Genomic DNA, 17,198 nt, shown 5'->3' with positions numbered 1-17,198 from the left:
AGGTCGCTCCGGCGTTGCACGGCCTAAAGGGCATGTAGGTGTAGCAGTACTCCCCGCAAGGGGTCAGGGCACAGCAGGTCGCACTCAGGAGTGGAATCGACGATCTGGTCGATGTGCGGCAGCGGAAAGGGGTCCTGAGGGCACGCCTTGTTGAGGTTGGTGAATTCCACACACATGCGCTGCTTCCCACCTTTCTTAGGGACTATGACCAGGTTCGCCAGCCATTTTGGGTATTGCACCTCCCGAATGATGCCAATGTCTTGTAGCTTGCAGATTTCTTAGGCAATGAAAGACTGCTTCTATATGGACTGCCGCCAGGCCTTCTGCTTCACTGGGCGTACATTGGGGCACACAATCAGGTGATGCTCGATCACTCCCCTTGGGACTCTAGCCAATTCCTTAGGCTCCCATGCAAACACCTCCTTGTTCGCGCGCAAGAAATCGTCGACCGACACCTGCTTCGTCTTGGCCCGGTCCTGAGAGAACAATTGTTTCTTCTTCGCCGGTGCAGCCCTCGGGGCCTCAGGGACCTCTCCCGCTCCTGGCCATGCAGCAGCCGCAACCCTGAAGGCGAGCTTGAGATCCGCCAGTGCCTCCTTGGTGTCCCCGACCGCGGTGAGGATGTCGCTGCTTCCTGGCATCTTCATGAGGTTGTAGGCGGGGTGAGTTGCTGCCACGAACTTGGCTAAGGCCGGGTACCCCAGGATGGCATTGTACGGTAGATCGATACAGACGATGTCGAAGTTGATGAGCTCGATGCGGTAGTTGTCGCGGGTATTGAAGGTGATGGATAGGCTGATCTGCCCCAGGGGGTTGGTGGAGCCATCGACGACCCCGGAGAACGGCTTGCTGGGGCTGAGCCGGCCGTGTGTTACATGGAGCAAGCTAAAAGCATCCACGGAGAGCACATTGAGTCCGGCCCCACCGTCAATGAGAGTCTTGGTTACCGCCACATTACAGATGGTGGGGGTGCAGAGCATCGGGAGCGCGCCTGCACCCGCTGTGGTCGTAGGATGGTCTCTTGAGTCAAAGGTGAGGTCGGCCTCGAGTGCCGCCCATCCTGGAGGAGTTCCCTGTCGCGCGCAGGCGGCACCTGCTTGATGAAAGAACTGCTTGATATGGCGGTCCGATGGCGGCGCCTGAGAACCGCCGAGGAGGGCTGTGAGGGCGTGTGGCGCTGGAGCCCCGAAGTGCGCGATGAAGAGGCCGCGCAGCTCTTCCAAGGAGGCCATAGAAGATTCCGGCATATTGAGAAGCCAGGCACACGGCATGCCCGCGAGGGCCATGGGGAACCATTTATCCATGACCTAGTCGTCGCCACCTTCCACCCAGACGGCCTTCTCATACGCCTGGAGGAAGCCTACCGGGTCCGCCTGGCCGTTGTATCGGGGCGGCAGGCCCGGCCTGAACTTGGGCGGCCACTGTACCCGCCCTAAAGCAGGGGTGAAGGCTCGGAGGCCCTCGGCACCTCCGCGCACGCTGGTTGATCCAGCCGGAGGGGCGGCGCCTGCCATGGAAGCCGGATAAAGAAACGAAGCGGGCAGAGGGACGGGGCGGACGGGAAGGCGGAGCTTCGACGCACCCCTACATGGCGCTCCAAATGTCGGATTCAGGGCTCCGCGGACCCTAGAGAGGTTCGAACACTGGGGTGTGTACGAAGAACTCCTTCTTCCCGACCTGCCGGCCCAATGATTCCACAGCCTAGCTCGACAAACCCAAGGCACAAGAGACACAGCAGTTTATCCTGGTTCGGGCCACCTTGCTGTCACGCCCATGATGCGGCTATATCTCCCAGGTGTCGAGGCACGACTTAGAGGCATAACCACATTGTGGTTTTGTCGCAATAAGGGTCATCTTCACACAATCCCATGTAATGAACAAGAAAGGGATAAAAGGGAGTTGGCTTACAATCGCCACTTCACACAGTACTTAAATAATTCATACATCATCCAAAATACACACATAGTTTGTCTACGGACAAATCCAAATGAAAAGGAAGATAAACCCGAAATACTATATCCCCGGTCAACCCAACTGGGATCCACTACTGATCATCAGGAAATGAAACATAGCAGCGACCAACTTCCTCGTCAAACTCCCACTTGAGTTCGGTAGCATCACCTGCACTGGTATCATCGGCACCTGCAACTGTTTTGGTAGTATCTGTGAGTCACGAGGACTCAGCAATCTCAAAACCCACGAGATCAAGACTATTTAAGCTTATGGGTAGGATAAGGTAAAGAGGTGGAGTTGCAGCAAGCACTAAGCAAATATGGTGGCTAACATACGCAAATAAGAGTAAGATGAAAAGCTACGCAATGGTCGTGAAGCTAGATATGATCAATATGTGATCCTGAAACTACTTACGTTCAAGCATATATAACCCAAACCGTGTTCACTTCCAGATCTCCGCCGAAAAGAGACCATCATGGCTACACACGCGATCGATTCATTTTAATTAAGTCAAGTCTCAAGTTCTCTATAACCGGATATTAACAAATTCCCATCTGCCACATAACCGCGGGCATGACTCTTGAAAGTTTAAACCCTGCAGGGGTGTCCCAACTTAGCCCATCACAAGCTCTCACGGTCAACGAAGGATATTCCTTCTCCCGGAAAGACCCGATTAGTCTCAGAATCCCGGTTACAAGACATTTCCATAATGGTAAAACAAGACCAGCAAGACCGCCCAACTGTGCCGACAAATCCCGATAGGAGCTGCACATATCTCGTTCTCAGGGCACACCGGATGAGACATCCTATGAGTAAAACCAACCCTCAAGTTTCCCTGAGGTGGCCCCGTAGTCTACTCGGTTCGGACCAACACTTAGAGGAGCACTGGCCTGGGGGGGTTAAAATAAAGATGACCCTCGGGTTCTCGACCCCAAGGGAAAGTTATAGGTTGTTAGGAAAATGTAAAACCAAGGTTGGGCCTTGCTGGAGGAGTTTTATTCAAAGCAAACTGTCAAGGGGGTCCCATAACCCCAACCGCGTAACGAATGCAAAATCAAGGAACATAACACCAGTATGACGGAAACTAAGGCGACAAGAGTGGAACAAAACACCGAGCAAAAGGCCAAGCCTTCCGCCCGTTACCAAGTATATAGATTCTTTAACTAAATAAGAGATATTGTGATATCCCAACATATCCATGTTCCAACATGGAACAACCTGCAAGGCACATGCAACTAGCAACACTATAAGAGGGGCTGAGCAAAAGCGGTAACCTAGCCAAACAACGGTTTGCTAGGAAGGAGGGTTAGAGGCTTGACATGGCAATAAGGGAGGCATCATATAACAAGTGGTAGGTAGCGTGACATAGCGATAGAATGAACAACTAGCAAGCAAAGATAGAAGTGGTATCGAGGGTAATGGTCATCTTGTCTGAGATCCCGCAAGGAAGAAGAATGAGTCCATGAAGAAGACAAACGGACGTAGTCGAACGAATCCTCACAACTCCGGAACGAAACCGAAGCTAACGAGAGAAGCAAACCGGAAAGAAGCAAGCAACATGGTAAACACACAAGCATAAACATGGCATGATGCACAACCAAGGATGATGCATGTCCAGTTTAAATATGCATGGCATGGCAAAGTGCACTAACAAAACAACAAGTTAAGTGGAGCTCAACATGTAACAAGATGTATGTTGACGAAACACCACATTCGATTATTTCGTTCACTCCTGGTTAGGTACTCAACAATATTAAATGTCGGTTAACATGGCAAGAGGTGAAGCATAAGTAAACAAACTATTTAGGCAAGTTTAAATGAGTCCGGAAATAACAAGCAACATTTCCGGAAAAATCCCCATATGCATATTATGAATTTGGTACTATTCTTCCCTAAACCATATTTTAGAGTTGTTAAACATGCAAGATGAGTGCACCAAGTTAAACTATGCATTTGTCTACCCCAATTGCATATAAAGTCTATTTAAATCAAAGCTACGTTTAATTAGTTATGAAATAAAACATTTTAGCATGTCATCTAAGCAAATTTAAACAAACAACATTTTAATCATGGATGAAAGTTGGAAATTATGAACCTAGACAAAATTCTAAGCATTATATATATATAAAGTATTTACATATGATGCACGGTTTGTGAGGCTATTATATGCATGATGTATGAGGGGTTTTCTGCAAAACAGGTAAATCCTGGAATAATTAGCAAGATCGATGGTCAGGAAAAAAACATGGGCTGAATCTGGAGGGGCTGGGAGCTGCTCACATTGGGCCAAGCCCAGCTGGAGGAGAGGCTGGGTAACGACCGCACTGGGCCTTGGAGGCGGAGAAGTGGCCCACCACTGGAGGCGCTAGCTCGGGACGAGCGAACTCCTCTGCTCGTGAAGAGCAGAGCAGAGGCCGACGGCGGCTGCTGGCGGGCTTGTGGGGCGGTGGAAGGAGCAAATCCGTGGCGGCTAGAGACGGACTTGGCAAGGCAGGGGCGTGCAACGGCTGGTCCACACAGAAGAAGGGGAGGTCAACACGGCCACGGGAAGGAGGTCACGCGGTGGAGCAGTGGGGCCAGCGACGATGCTAGGGCATGGGAGTGTGACGCCCTCGATGCGGCTATATCTCCCACGTGTCGAAGCACGAAATAGAGGCATAACCGCATTGAAAGCAATGTCGCAAGTGAGGTAATCTTCACGCAACCCATGTAATACATAAGGGAAAGAGATACATAGTTGGCTTACAATCGCCACTTCACATAATACATGAATACAGCATTACAACAATCAAATACAATCAAGGTCCGACTAGGGAACCAAAATAAAAGAAGAACCCCAAAAGCGACAAGGTCCCCCGATCGACCCCAACTGGGCTCCACTACTGATCAACTAGAACGAAACAACACAAAGGACAAGATCTTTATCGAGCTCCTCCTGAGCTTGGTTGCGTCATCTGCACTGACTCATCGGCACCTGCAAGCTGGTTTTGGAAGTATCTGTGAGTCACGGGGACTCGGCAATCTCACACCCTCGCGATCAAGACTATTTAAGCTTATGGGAAAGGTAAAGGTATGAGGTGGAGCTGCAGCAAGCGACTAGCATATATGGTGGCTAAACATACGCAAATGAGAGCGAGAAGAGAAGGCAAATCACGGTCGAACAACTATGATCAAGAAGTGATCCTAGAACAACCTACGTCAAGCATAACTCCAACACCGTGTTCACTTCCCGGACTCCGCCGGAAAGAGACCATCACGGTTACACACGCGGTTGATGCATTTTAATTAAGGTCAACTTCAGGTTTTCTACAATCGGACATTAACAAATTCCCATCTGCCCATAACCGCGAGCACGGCTTTCGAAAGTTCAAATCCCTGCAGGGGTGTCCCAACTTAGCCCATCACAAGCTCTCACGGTCAACGAAGGATATTCCTTCTAGCGGGAAGACCCGATCAGACTCGGAATCCCGGTTACAAGACATTTAGACAATGGTAAAACAAGACCAGCAAAGCCGCCCGATGCGCCAACATCCTGATGGGAGCTGCACATATCTCGTTCTCAGGGCAACACCGGATGAGACATCCTACAAGTTAAACCAGCCCTCAAGTTTCCCCGAGGTGGCCCCGCAGTCTACTCAGTTCGGACCAACACTTAGACAAGCACTGGCCCGGGGGGGTTAAAATGAAGATGACCCTTGGGCTGGCCTAACCCAAGGGAAAAAGAGGCTAGGTGGCGAATGGTAAAACCAAGGTTGGGCCTTGCTAGATGAGTTTTATTCAAAGCGAACTGTCAAGGGGTTCCCATTATACCCAACCGCGTAAGGAACGCAAAATCTAGGAACATAACACCGATATGACAGAAACTAGGGCGGCAAGAGTGGAACAAAACACCAGGCATAAGGCCGAGCCTTCCACCCTTTACCAAGTATATAGATGCATTAATTAAATAGAGATATTGTGATATCCCAACAAGTAAACATGTTCCAACAAGGAACAACATCTCCGTGTCCCAACAAGGAACAAACTTCAATCTTCACCTGCAACTAACAACGCTATAAGAGGGGCTGAGCAAAGCGGTAACATAGCCAAACAACGGTTTGCTAGGACAAGGTGGGTTAGAGGCTTGGTTCAACAATATGGGAGGTATGACAAGCAAGTGGTAGGTATTGCCGCGTAGACATAGCAAAAGAGCGAGCATCTAGCAAGAAAAGATAGAAGTGATTTCGAGGGTATGATCATCTTGCCTGAAATCCCGCAAGGAAGAAGAACGAGCCCATGAAGAAGACGAACGAACGTAGACTAACGGTTCCTCACAAACACGACGTTATCGAAACCAACCCGAAGAAGCAACACCGGAAAGAAGCAAACAACATAGTGAACAACCACCACATAGACATGGCATGATGCACAACCAGGTATGATGCATGTCCGGTTTAATGATACATGTCATGGCAAAGTGCACAAACAACTCTACAAGTTAAGTGGAGCTCAATATGCAACGAGTTGCATATTGACGAAACACCACATCTATTATTTAGTTCACTCCCGGTTAGGTACTCAACAATATTAAATGTTGGTTAACATGGCAATAGGTGAAGCATAACAAAACTATAACATCTAAACAATTTAAATGGGGCCGGATATAACAAACAACAAATCTGGTAAATCCCCATATGCATTTAGCAAATTGATGGAAACAACAAATATAAACATTTTAAATGTTGTTATTATGATGTGGATGACATATGCAAGTTTTAAGCAATTTTATGAAAATGTTGACATGAGCATGTTATGAAGCATTTGTCACCATGGTGGAAGAAAGGGGTGCGACGGCAACGAATCCGAAAATGATGCCACGGCAACATATCGGTTCCGGTAGCTCATGGAGATACCGGTGCAAAAGGAAGTGTGTGGATGTGCGAAACATGGTAGAGATGGTAGGGTGCTCCCGACTACCGGGTTTCCACGGGTTAGTGGCATGGAAACGAGTGACAATTCGGACACGGTGCAAACACAAGCATCTCATACATCACACAACATTCGTTCACGGGCGTCGTCTCGGTGGTTATACCTTCCAAGGGAGCATTCTCGAGTGGTTCGAGTTTGTAGAGGAAGTAGTTGTTCTCGTGACGGTACTGGAAGTAGGGGTACACGTTCGTTTTCGAAGAGGTACTTGACGGGTCTGAATCCCTTCGGGGTTGTCGTGGTACTTGCGGTCTCGGCGATGGTAGTCGTTCACGTTCGGAGAGGAACTTAATGTACCCATGTGCTTCACGGGTCGTCGTTGAACTTGACGAAATCCATCCGCAGGTAAGCCGTCCGTGGTCGTACTCATATTGGTGTGCAACATGATGGTCTCGACGATCGTAGTCGAACTTGGCGGTCCATATGGTCGAACTTGGTGCATCCGAATGGTACTTGGCGAATCCTCGTAGTCGAACTCGGTGGCCTTGACGTCCAACACAAAACAGCACAAGGGGCCTCGGGATGCCAACAGCAAAGAGGCGATGGTGGTAGCTGCGAGCTCCTGTGCAGGGGAAGGAGAGGGCAGCCTCGTGGTCGTGCTGGTTGCTGACAGGGGCGACTCCAGCCGAGGCCAAGTGCAAAGGAGGGAGGCGGCCATGGCGCGGCCTTGGCCGGGTTCTGCGGATGCGAGGCGTCGAGGTGGAGCATGGCCAGGGGCGCGTCGAGAGGGTGCAGTAGCTCCTGGCCGCAGCGGCGCGGCGCCGGAGCAGGGTCCAGCGACAAGGCAAGGCAACGAGGAGGAGCCCGCGAGGGACCCTGGCGAGGAGGCAGTGGAGGACGATGCTGGCGACGCTGGCCTTGGCGAGGCCGGCAGGAGACCGCGTCGGTAGCCGGCGCGCGAGGGAGGGCTCTGCGCTCCAGCGGCGGGACTCGCGGAGTCGCGGTAGTGAAGCTGCACGAGACGGCAGACCGGAGGGCAGGCGGCATTGGCGGCGGGGTTGGCACGGTTGGAGAGGTCGTCGGCGCTAGGAGCAGCGACAAGGGCGCGAAGGACGAGGGGATCGAGGGAGAGAACAGATCGGGCGCTGAGGCAACGGGCGCGGGCGCTCTCTCCTGGCGGCGCGAGCAGGGAGAACAAGGAGGAGGGAATCGATCCGGATTGGGGCTACATTAGCAGGTTAGGTGGGCCTAGGGTTAGAAGGGGGTTGGGCTGCAGGAATGGATGGCCTTGGGTGGCCGGCATGGGAGGTTGGGAGGCCCAGGAGGCCAGCGGGCTAGCTCTTATTCTCTCCTCTCTTCTTATTTCTCCTTTATTTCCTGAAAAACAAATAAACCGAGAAACAAGAAAAAGCAGAGAGAGATAGGAGAAGAATTTGAGCAGGGCGCCAATTTTCTTAGACTCATAAAAAGGAGCTTGATCCAGGAAAAATACATTTGGCACCGTTTGGAAGGATTGCAATCGAACACATTTGAATGTGATTCAACTAAGTTTGAATTAGGAAAACATTTTTGGAGTCCAAAAATGTTCGGAATTTTTGTGGAGAACGGGAAAGCGATTAAAGAAATTATGGGCAAGGTTTTGGGGACCAAACTTGAAGTATAAAATACATGGAATTATTTTGCAAGTGTGTTTGAATGTTAATTATAGCTCCCTAATAATATTGGGAGGATATATGTTATAAAGAGAAAATCACCATGTGCATTCCCTCAGTTTAAATGGACTGAAAATCCATACGGTTTATTTATTTGAGTTGCAAAAGATTTATGAGATGATGGCATGATGACATGATGCAACGCAAAATATGCAATGATGCAAAGATGAAATGCAACGGACCAAACAAATCACACGACGAAACCCGGAAACCCTGGAAGGCATCTAAAGCTCCGGTCTTGGGGCGTTACAACACTCCACCACTACGAGAGGATCTCGTCCCGAGATCTAGAATGGCACCGGAGGGAAAAACGGAAGAGAAAGAGAAGAGGTAAAACTAATTTTCTTCTTTGAGAAACGAGTGAAACCAAAGAACCTTGAAAAGGTTAAGCCATTTCGAGAAAAGAATACAACCAAGATGAATGAAATTGAAATCACTCTGTTAGGAAAGAGGAACGAGGAAGAACAAAGTCGGACAGCACTCCGGTTAAAAAGAGATGCAAAGCTTGATAAGGCGAAAAGAACTTGAACAAAGGGGCACAATACTCCGGTTAAAACAAGATAGGGAAGGAATAAGAATGATATAATTTGGACAACACTCCGCCTGTAAATGGAAGGAATTGAACTAGACAAGATGAGAGGATACTAGAAATGAGGACACAACACTCCGGTTAAAAGGATAAGCACGAAAAGAACACGATCCTGATAAAACAAGAAGATGGGTTGAAGAGGAGTTAATTGCACAGAAGTACCACAATTCGGGCATCACATGCAGATTGGTACCACGATTAATTTTTGCGTGTCAGTACCAACATTGGTCCAAATTTTTGCAAAAAAGGCTAAAACGCTGATTTATACGTATTGACAGTGTATCTAACCGTTGGGGCCCGCCTGTCAGGTGCCGACGTGGCATATTTTTTGCAGAAAACCCCTTAGCTTTATATGTAATCACATAAATGCCCATTTTTTCGCAAGAAAACCGCCATTGAGAAGGATTTTTTTTCGTTCGCAAGTTTTTCACGGACTTGTTCGAAAGTTTCCGGCGAATTAAACAAATATATAACCGAAACGAAAAATCGCGCGCGAGGGAGATTCGAACCCGCGACCTCCAGGTCTGAGGCTGCGCGCGCTATCCACTAGGCCGCAGCGACGCTGTTGACGGGATCCAGGTGAAACATTTAAAGTGTGTCTGCTTGAAGTCCATCCCCCAACCATCACCCATGTACACTTTTACCTGAATGAAAAGCAGCAGTTGATTTGACTCTAATTTCGAGCGGCACAAACAAAACTGAACACATGTCTAAATAAAGCCATACCTTCAAGGTCTTCTTAACAGGTTGAGGCTTTTTTGGATCAAAAACTTCCGGCTCAGACTGCATCAAGAAATCCGGTTTCTTCATGTAGCCACAGCCACCATTGGCTTTATAAAATCCATGCATTAACCAAAGGGCTCTTCCATATCCCTGCAAGGAATATCATGAATTAGAACACGCCAGTACGAAAGAGACAACATATGACCAATAAACATTAACTTCTTGCTCGAATTTAGGCAAGTGTATGCCCGAATTGATGACAGATTGTGATCTGCCAAATCTAAAGCATCCCCGTGTTAAATATTGCACACACACACACACACACACACATATGGCACAGATTGCATCCCACTTGAGTTCATATAAGAAGCTAAGGGTTATTCCGCATTGACCTCGTATAACTATAATCATCTATATATTTCTGCCATTTGATATTCAGAGCATAATTGGATATTCAGACCATCAAGCAAGACCATTGCACTGGATAGATTACTCGGAAACAGAAATGCACCTGCATATTGAAGGCTACCATCTGAGCACCATGCACCCAACCAATAAATGGATTGTAGTTGGAAGAAGTAACCCGAGTGCCCTTTGGGTATATCCTCAGTAGATTCCTCTGTGTAAACCTTGTTAGCAATATTATTGAACACTTCAGTATGATTAAATAAAAGAGGATCTCTGCCTATTAAAGATGAATATAAATTACTGTTAATAATATGAGCAACTTCATTTAGATATATACCTCACTATTTCAGTGCCATGATTAACTACAGCTTTGGCAAGCTGTTGCTCGCTCAAACTGAGCCGCCTAACTTTGTTTGGGTCACACTTCACGGCATCAGACGTAGTACCCCCCCCTTTGGCTTTCCTGCTCTAATAGTAATAAGGTGTTTATACTGTGGTGCTAGATGCTGTTGGAAAAAAAGAAGGCATTGGTCCTCAACATCTGTGTACAGATCCGATCACGGTTCAACAGATTGCAGCGGAACGGTGTTGAAAATAAGGGACCTCCAAGGTGAAGATAGAAGCGATTTACATGGCCAGGGCACTTGTAAAAAAGCAGAGCAAAAAAGAAGGGGAAAGATAGGGCTGCCAATGGTAATGACTGAGATTCAGAAGTTTATAGTGAACTTTTTATTCTGCCATATTTTTTGTAAATACACACTGAACATTGAACATTTTTTTATATACAATGATTTTATATAAATATACGATGAACTTTTTTTGTATTATAAAACCATTTGTCACCTATATATTGAACCTTTTTAAAACGATGAAAGTTTCATTCTCGGGTTCATATTTCTATTTGTCAAAAAATAACACATGTAGTAATCTGCATGTTTACCAAACTAATATTTTTCTCAAAGATAATTCTATTAATACAGCCTGTGTAAAAATAAGAAAAAATGATCATTTTGCATCTATTAAAAATGATCATTTTGCATCTACTAATTTTTTTGTAAAATATGGCAGGCTTTGCTTGGCCCAGCTGCCGGCCCAGCGTGTGTGTGCTGGTATAAGAAATGTTTCACCTGGATCCCATCAACAGTGTCACTGCGGCCTAGTGGATAGCGCGCGCAGCCGCAGACCTGGAGGTCGCGGGTTCGAATCTCCCTCGCGCGCGATTTTTCGTTTCGGTTATATATTTGTTTAATTCGCCGGAAACTTTTGAACAAGTCCGTGAAAAACTTGCGAACGAAAAAAAATCCTTCTCAATGGCGGTTTTCCTGCGAAAAAATGGGCATTTATGTGATTACATATAAAGCCAAGGGGTTTTCTGCAAAAAATATGCCACGTCGGCACCTGACAGGCGGGCCCCAACGGTCAGATACACTGTCAATACGTATAAATCAGCGTTTTAGCCTTTTTTGCAAAAATTTGGACCAATGTTGGTACTGACACGCAAAAATTAGCAATCGTGGTACCAATCTGCATGTGATGCCCGAATTGTGGTACTTCTGTGCAATTAACTCATTGAAGAGAGCAACATCACAATGCCTCCGGAACAAAAGTAATAATGGAATGAACGAAGGGAATAAAAAACGAGAGCACGCTTACAACAAATGTTAGAACGGAGTTGTTGGAAAACCAACAACGAAAATAATAAGCTTGATATGGTCTTATGGAATACATCTCAAATTATGAGGTGCCAACCTGCCACTCATGGGAAAAGAATTGGATTGATAAGAACAAGGAGACGAGAAAATATTTCCACCGGGAGGATAAAGAAGATCTTGGGTCCTTTATAAGCACCATGGATAGCAACAATCCTCAGGGAAGGCTTTAGGTGAAATATAACCCAAAACAATTCCAACGAATAGGTTGATGGATTTAAAATACCTCATTCTTAACAATGTGTGAACCATGAAGCATGAACTCAAATTAATCAAGAATGATGTAAAACCACCTCCAATGATACGGTTGAAAGAAATTGCACTCCGAATTGCAAGATGAAGAATGCTTGAGCTCCTTAAAAGAATCTCGATGAAAAACTTCGAGAAGAAAATTAAATCCTTGATGAACCATCATGTAGAACCTCCATGAAGAACTCCGGTAATAAAAGGATGATCAAAACGGAAGGAAAGAGAGGTCGAAAAAAAACACAAGGTGAAACCTTGTAATGCTTTAGATGAAGCTTAGCAACGAGATAAAGAGAAAACTTGGCACTCCGAAAAAGAAAGATGAACAAATGGAAACAAGAATTTGATGAGCCTCCGGAATAAGGAACTGAATTTAGTCGATGAAACAAGAATAGGAATTACATTATGCGTATCCTTCAACAATTTAATTGCTGACAAGCAACGAATTTGGCATACTACTTATCCTCGTAGAAAGATTAAGAGAGATATAGCAAAAACTTGAGAAGGTCTTCAATGAACCACCGGTAGAATTTGAAAAGCACGAATGCATAGATATGATACACGAAGGAAGAAAACTCTTGAACGAACCACCGGTAGAATTGAAACAACGACTGAATTGATATGATAACCATGGAATAGAATCTTGGGCAAACCACCGTAAGAATAGCTCAAAGAAAAAGCAAAAGTATAATTCACCAGAAATAATTAGAAGATGAGACGAAGATACTTGAGAGAGTTTAGATGCAAGTGAACGAAGAGATCGTGAATTGATTAAAGAAAAACTTGAACGAAGCACCGGTAAGATTTTTGAAGAATGAGAGCTGAAAGCTGAAATGGATAATCCCGAAATGATGGCCTTCGGAGTAAAGAAATGGAAACAACTCATGAAAAGCTCCGGATAGGTGAAAAGAATACCCACAATCAAAACAATTATGAGAGGATGGCATTACGCTAGAACCCTGAATCTCTGAGAGAACGCATAAGATATGGAGTTAAAACTCTCCTTCGGTCTTCAAATCTCCGAGAATGACGACGAGAAACACCACCATGAATTATTTAGAAACTCCGGAATAGAGAAGAATAGAAAAGTTGAACCAATGATGAAAAGAATTTGGAACATCTTGGAGAAAGACATTTGACTGATGATAAATCATTCTTACGTCAAACTTCGAAAAGAAATTTGAGGATAGCTCCGGGAAATAAGAAGAGTCAGGTAAGATCCTGGGAAAAGACCTGTGGGTTAGGGCCAACTCAAAATAAAACACCGTTGAATGATTTAAAAGAGAGGTTGCACCGCTGGAATTAAAAGGCTTGAATGAGATAAACATCCTCAAAATAGGATTAACGGATCTTGAATGACAAGACGATCCTTCTGAGATATCTTCAGCACTCCGGAACAATTGAATAGCGAGAGGTGAATGATTAAGAATTGCACCGGCATGAGAAAACATTGAAACGAGGAAAGGATATGATCAACAAAGCTTGACTTGAAACCACCGAAGATGAAAAATGAGTGAGGAATGACAAACTAGAAGAGCATCTTCATGTGAACCACCGGGTAGAACATTCAAAGAAAAGAATCAAGAGACTTCACAAGAATAAAAGGATGCTTGATTAAGAAATCCGAGTCCTTGAGGAAAAAAGGGTGGGTGGGCGGGAAAACAAAGGCAACTTGGAGACGGATGAAACAAACACCGTTGAGAAGAAGTGATAATTGATCTTGCGGAAGTTGAAATGATCGGATCCACTTGAAGAGAAGCACACCAGTTGAAAAGGATTGACATGACAGTCTCGATTATCATGAAGGTTTAGTATTCACATAGGAGTATGAGAACACCACTTAGGAAAAATATGGAATCAACATTTGACTTTGAAGCAACTCGAATACCACAACTCAAAACAAAAAACAAAGGATTGGCTTGTAGAATAAGCCGGAACAAACATATGATAGAGATTTCGTCCGAAGTTTTCGTGGTGGGGCCTACACGGGCTCGATCGTATAGCACCATCATGTACAAGGCAGTGCACATGACATACGAAGCGTCCCCGAGTCGTCATAGCCAAGGACTCTTTAAGACACAACAAGACCACTGTAAAACCAACCGTGAATAGGCAGATCACTAGACGTCGAACCCCAATTTCGTATCATACATCTATCAGAAAGATATCCTAAGAGCTACTTGAATTCCCACTTATAAACTCCCGAAACTTTTCGGTTATGCAATCAGGTGTTGGGGATACAGGGGAAGCATAAAATCTCACCCAAATCTATTAAATCCTACATCCAGCTGTATCCATCCTTCAACACATAACCGAGAAAAACTTCGGAAATCGTCTACCTCAACCTTCGAAAAGCATCTGTTATACAAGTTATGGCAAGACTCCCGAACTCCCGCCCCAGTACTGGGTGGCGTCGAGGTTATCTCACCAACAACTGCATAAAAGAGATTTTCGATGTCGGCGAAACAAAACTCAGGTATTCCAGAACTGCAACGATAAAATTGTGACGATAACACCTCGGAGCTCAACTCCCCGGGACACTGCCACAACCCCTAAATGACAGGAGGCACCAAGAACAATGTTCTCGTCACAAAACCATCAGAACGATTCCAAGATACCCGCGTGATCCAAAAAAAATTAGTGAAATTTGAGAAGAGAAGAGTCAAAACTCTACGTCATGATGCCTTACCAGAGCGATGAAGGGACTGGGGAGTAAAAAGAATTCCTAAACTCTCCAATATATAATTCCTAAATGACTCAAAACATTTTTTCTAGACTCAACTCGGCTGCTAGTTCGATCAAGCAATGGGGCTCCTAAGGTCGGGGAAGGCTCTGATACCAACTTGTGACGCCCTCGATGCGGCTATATCTCCCACGTGTTGAAGCACGAAATAGAGGCATAACTGCATTGAAAGCAATGTCGCAAGTGAGGTAATCTTCATGCAACCCATGTAATACATAAGGGAAAGAGATACATAGTTGGCTTACAATCACCACTTCACACAATACATGAATACAGCATTACAACAATCAAATACTATCAAGGTCCGACTACGGAACCAAAATAAAAGAAGAACCCCGAAAGCGACAAGGTCCCCCGATCGACCCCAACTGGGCTCCACTACTGATCAACTAGAACGAAACAACACAAAGGACAAGATCTTTATTGAGCTCCTCCTGAGCTTGGTTGCGTCATCTGCACTGACTCATCGGCACCTGCAAGCTGGTTTTGGAAGTATCTGTGTGTCACGGGGACTCAGCAATCTCACACCCTCGCGATCAAGACTATTTAAGCTTATGGGAAAGGTAAAGGTATGAGGTGGAGCTGCAGCAAGCAACTAGCATATATGGTGGCTAAACATATGCAAATGAGAGCCAGAAGAGAAGGCAAAGCACGGTCGAACAACTATGATCAAGAAGTGATCCTAGAACAACCTACGTCAAGCATAATTCCAACACCGTGTTCACTTCCCGGACTCCGCCGGAAAGAGACCATCATGGTTACACACGCGGTTGATGCATTTTAATTAAGGTCAACTTCAGGTTTTCTACAACCGGACATTAACAAATTCCCATCCGCCCATAACCGCGGGCACGGCTTTCGAAAGTTCAAACCCCTGCAGGGGTGTCCCAACTTAGCCCATCACAAGCTCTCACGGTCAACGAAGGATATTCCTTCTAGCGGGAAGACCCGATCAGACTCGGAATCCCGGTTACAATACATTTCGAGGGTATGATCATCTTGCCTGAAATCCCTCAAGGAAGAAGAACGAGCCCATGAAGAAGACGAACGAACATAGACTAACGGTTCCTCACAAACACGACGTTATCGGAACCAACCCGAAGAAGCAACACCGGAAAGAAGCAAACAACATAGTGAACAACCACCACATAGACATGGCATGATGCACAACCAGGTATGATGCATGTCCGGTTTAATGATACATGTCATGGCAAAGTGCACAAACAACTCTACAAGTTAAGTGGAGCTCAATATGCAACGAGTTGCATATTGACGAAACACCACATCAATTATTTAGTTCACTCCCGGTTAGGTACTCAACAATATTAAATGTTGGTTAACATGGCAATAGGTGAAGCATAACAAAACTATAACATCTAAACAATTTAAATGGGGTCGGATATAACAAACAACAAATCCGGTAAATCCCCATATGCATTTAGCAAATTGATGGAAACAACAAATATAAACATTTTAAATGTTGTTATTATGATGTGGATGACATATGCAAGTTTTAAGCAATTTTATGAAAATGTTGACATGAGCATGTTATGAAGCATTTGTCATCGTGGTGGAAGAAAGGGGTGCCACGACAACGAATCCGAAAATGATGCCACAGCAACATATCGGTTCCGGTAGCTCATGGAGATACCAGTGCAAAAGGAAGCGTGTGGATGTGCGAAACATGCTAGAGATGGTGGGGTGCTCCCGACTACCGGGTTCCCACGGGTTAGTGGCATGGAAATGAGTGACAATTCGGACACAGTGCAAACACAAGCATCTCATACATCACACAACATTCGTTCACGGGCGTCGTCTCGGTGGTTATACCTTCCAAGGGAGCATTCTCGAGTGGTTCGAGTTCGTAGAGGAAGTAGTTGTTCTCGTGACGGTACTGGAAGTAGGGGTACACGTTCGTTTTCGAAGAGGTACTTGACGGGTCCGAATCCCTTCGGGGTTGTCGTGGTACTTGCGGTCTCGGCGATGGTAGTCGTTCACGTTCGGAGAGGAACTTGATGTACCCATGTGCTTCACGGGTCGTCGTTGAACTTGACGAAATCCATCCGCAGGTAAGCCGTCCGTGGTCATACTCATGTTGGTGTGCAACATGATGGTCTCGAGGATCGTAGCCGAACTTGGCGGTCCATATGGTCGAACTTGGTGCATCCGAATGGTACTTGGCGAATCCACGTAGTCGAACTCGGTGGCCT

General features: G+C 46.0%; 1 protein-coding gene across 1 annotated transcript; it reads right to left on the bottom strand.

The window, feature by feature from the left end:
- Positions 1-9,562: 9,562 nt before the first annotated feature.
- On the bottom strand, positions 9,563-10,755 carry LOC123106716 (phosphoinositide phospholipase C 6-like). The gene is made up of 4 exons (XM_044528805.1): positions 10,628-10,755; positions 10,394-10,511; positions 9,886-10,032; positions 9,563-9,803 (listed from the first exon to the last, which is right to left on the bottom strand). Exons 2-4 carry the CDS (start codon positions 10,412-10,414, stop codon positions 9,699-9,701), a joined length of 273 nt encoding a protein of 90 aa, XP_044384740.1. The 5' UTR covers positions 10,415-10,511; positions 10,628-10,755; the 3' UTR covers positions 9,563-9,698.
- Positions 10,756-17,198: the final 6,443 nt, after the last annotated feature.

This window comes from Triticum aestivum, chromosome 5A, assembly GCF_018294505.1.
Source record: "Triticum aestivum cultivar Chinese Spring chromosome 5A, IWGSC CS RefSeq v2.1, whole genome shotgun sequence".
NCBI lineage: Eukaryota > Viridiplantae > Streptophyta > Magnoliopsida > Poales > Poaceae > Triticum > Triticum aestivum.
The sequence above is the reverse complement of the archived record's forward strand: the minus strand, read 5'-3'. Positions and strand labels throughout refer to the sequence as shown.

What these genes read in the sequence shown, in the direction of transcription:
- LOC123106716 (XM_044528805.1), bottom strand. Translation starts at nt 10,414, where the DNA reads ATGGTAGCCTTCAATATGCAG. An exon ending in TGGTAGCCTTCAATATGCAG is followed by an intron (nt 10,033 to 10,393) that starts GTGCATTTCTGT and finishes TATTCCTTGCAG; the next exon opens with GGATATGGAAGAGCCCTTTG. An exon ending in CTGTTAAGAAGACCTTGAAG is followed by an intron (nt 9,804 to 9,885) that starts GTATGGCTTTAT and finishes CTTTTCATTCAG; the next exon opens with GTAAAAGTGTACATGGGTGA.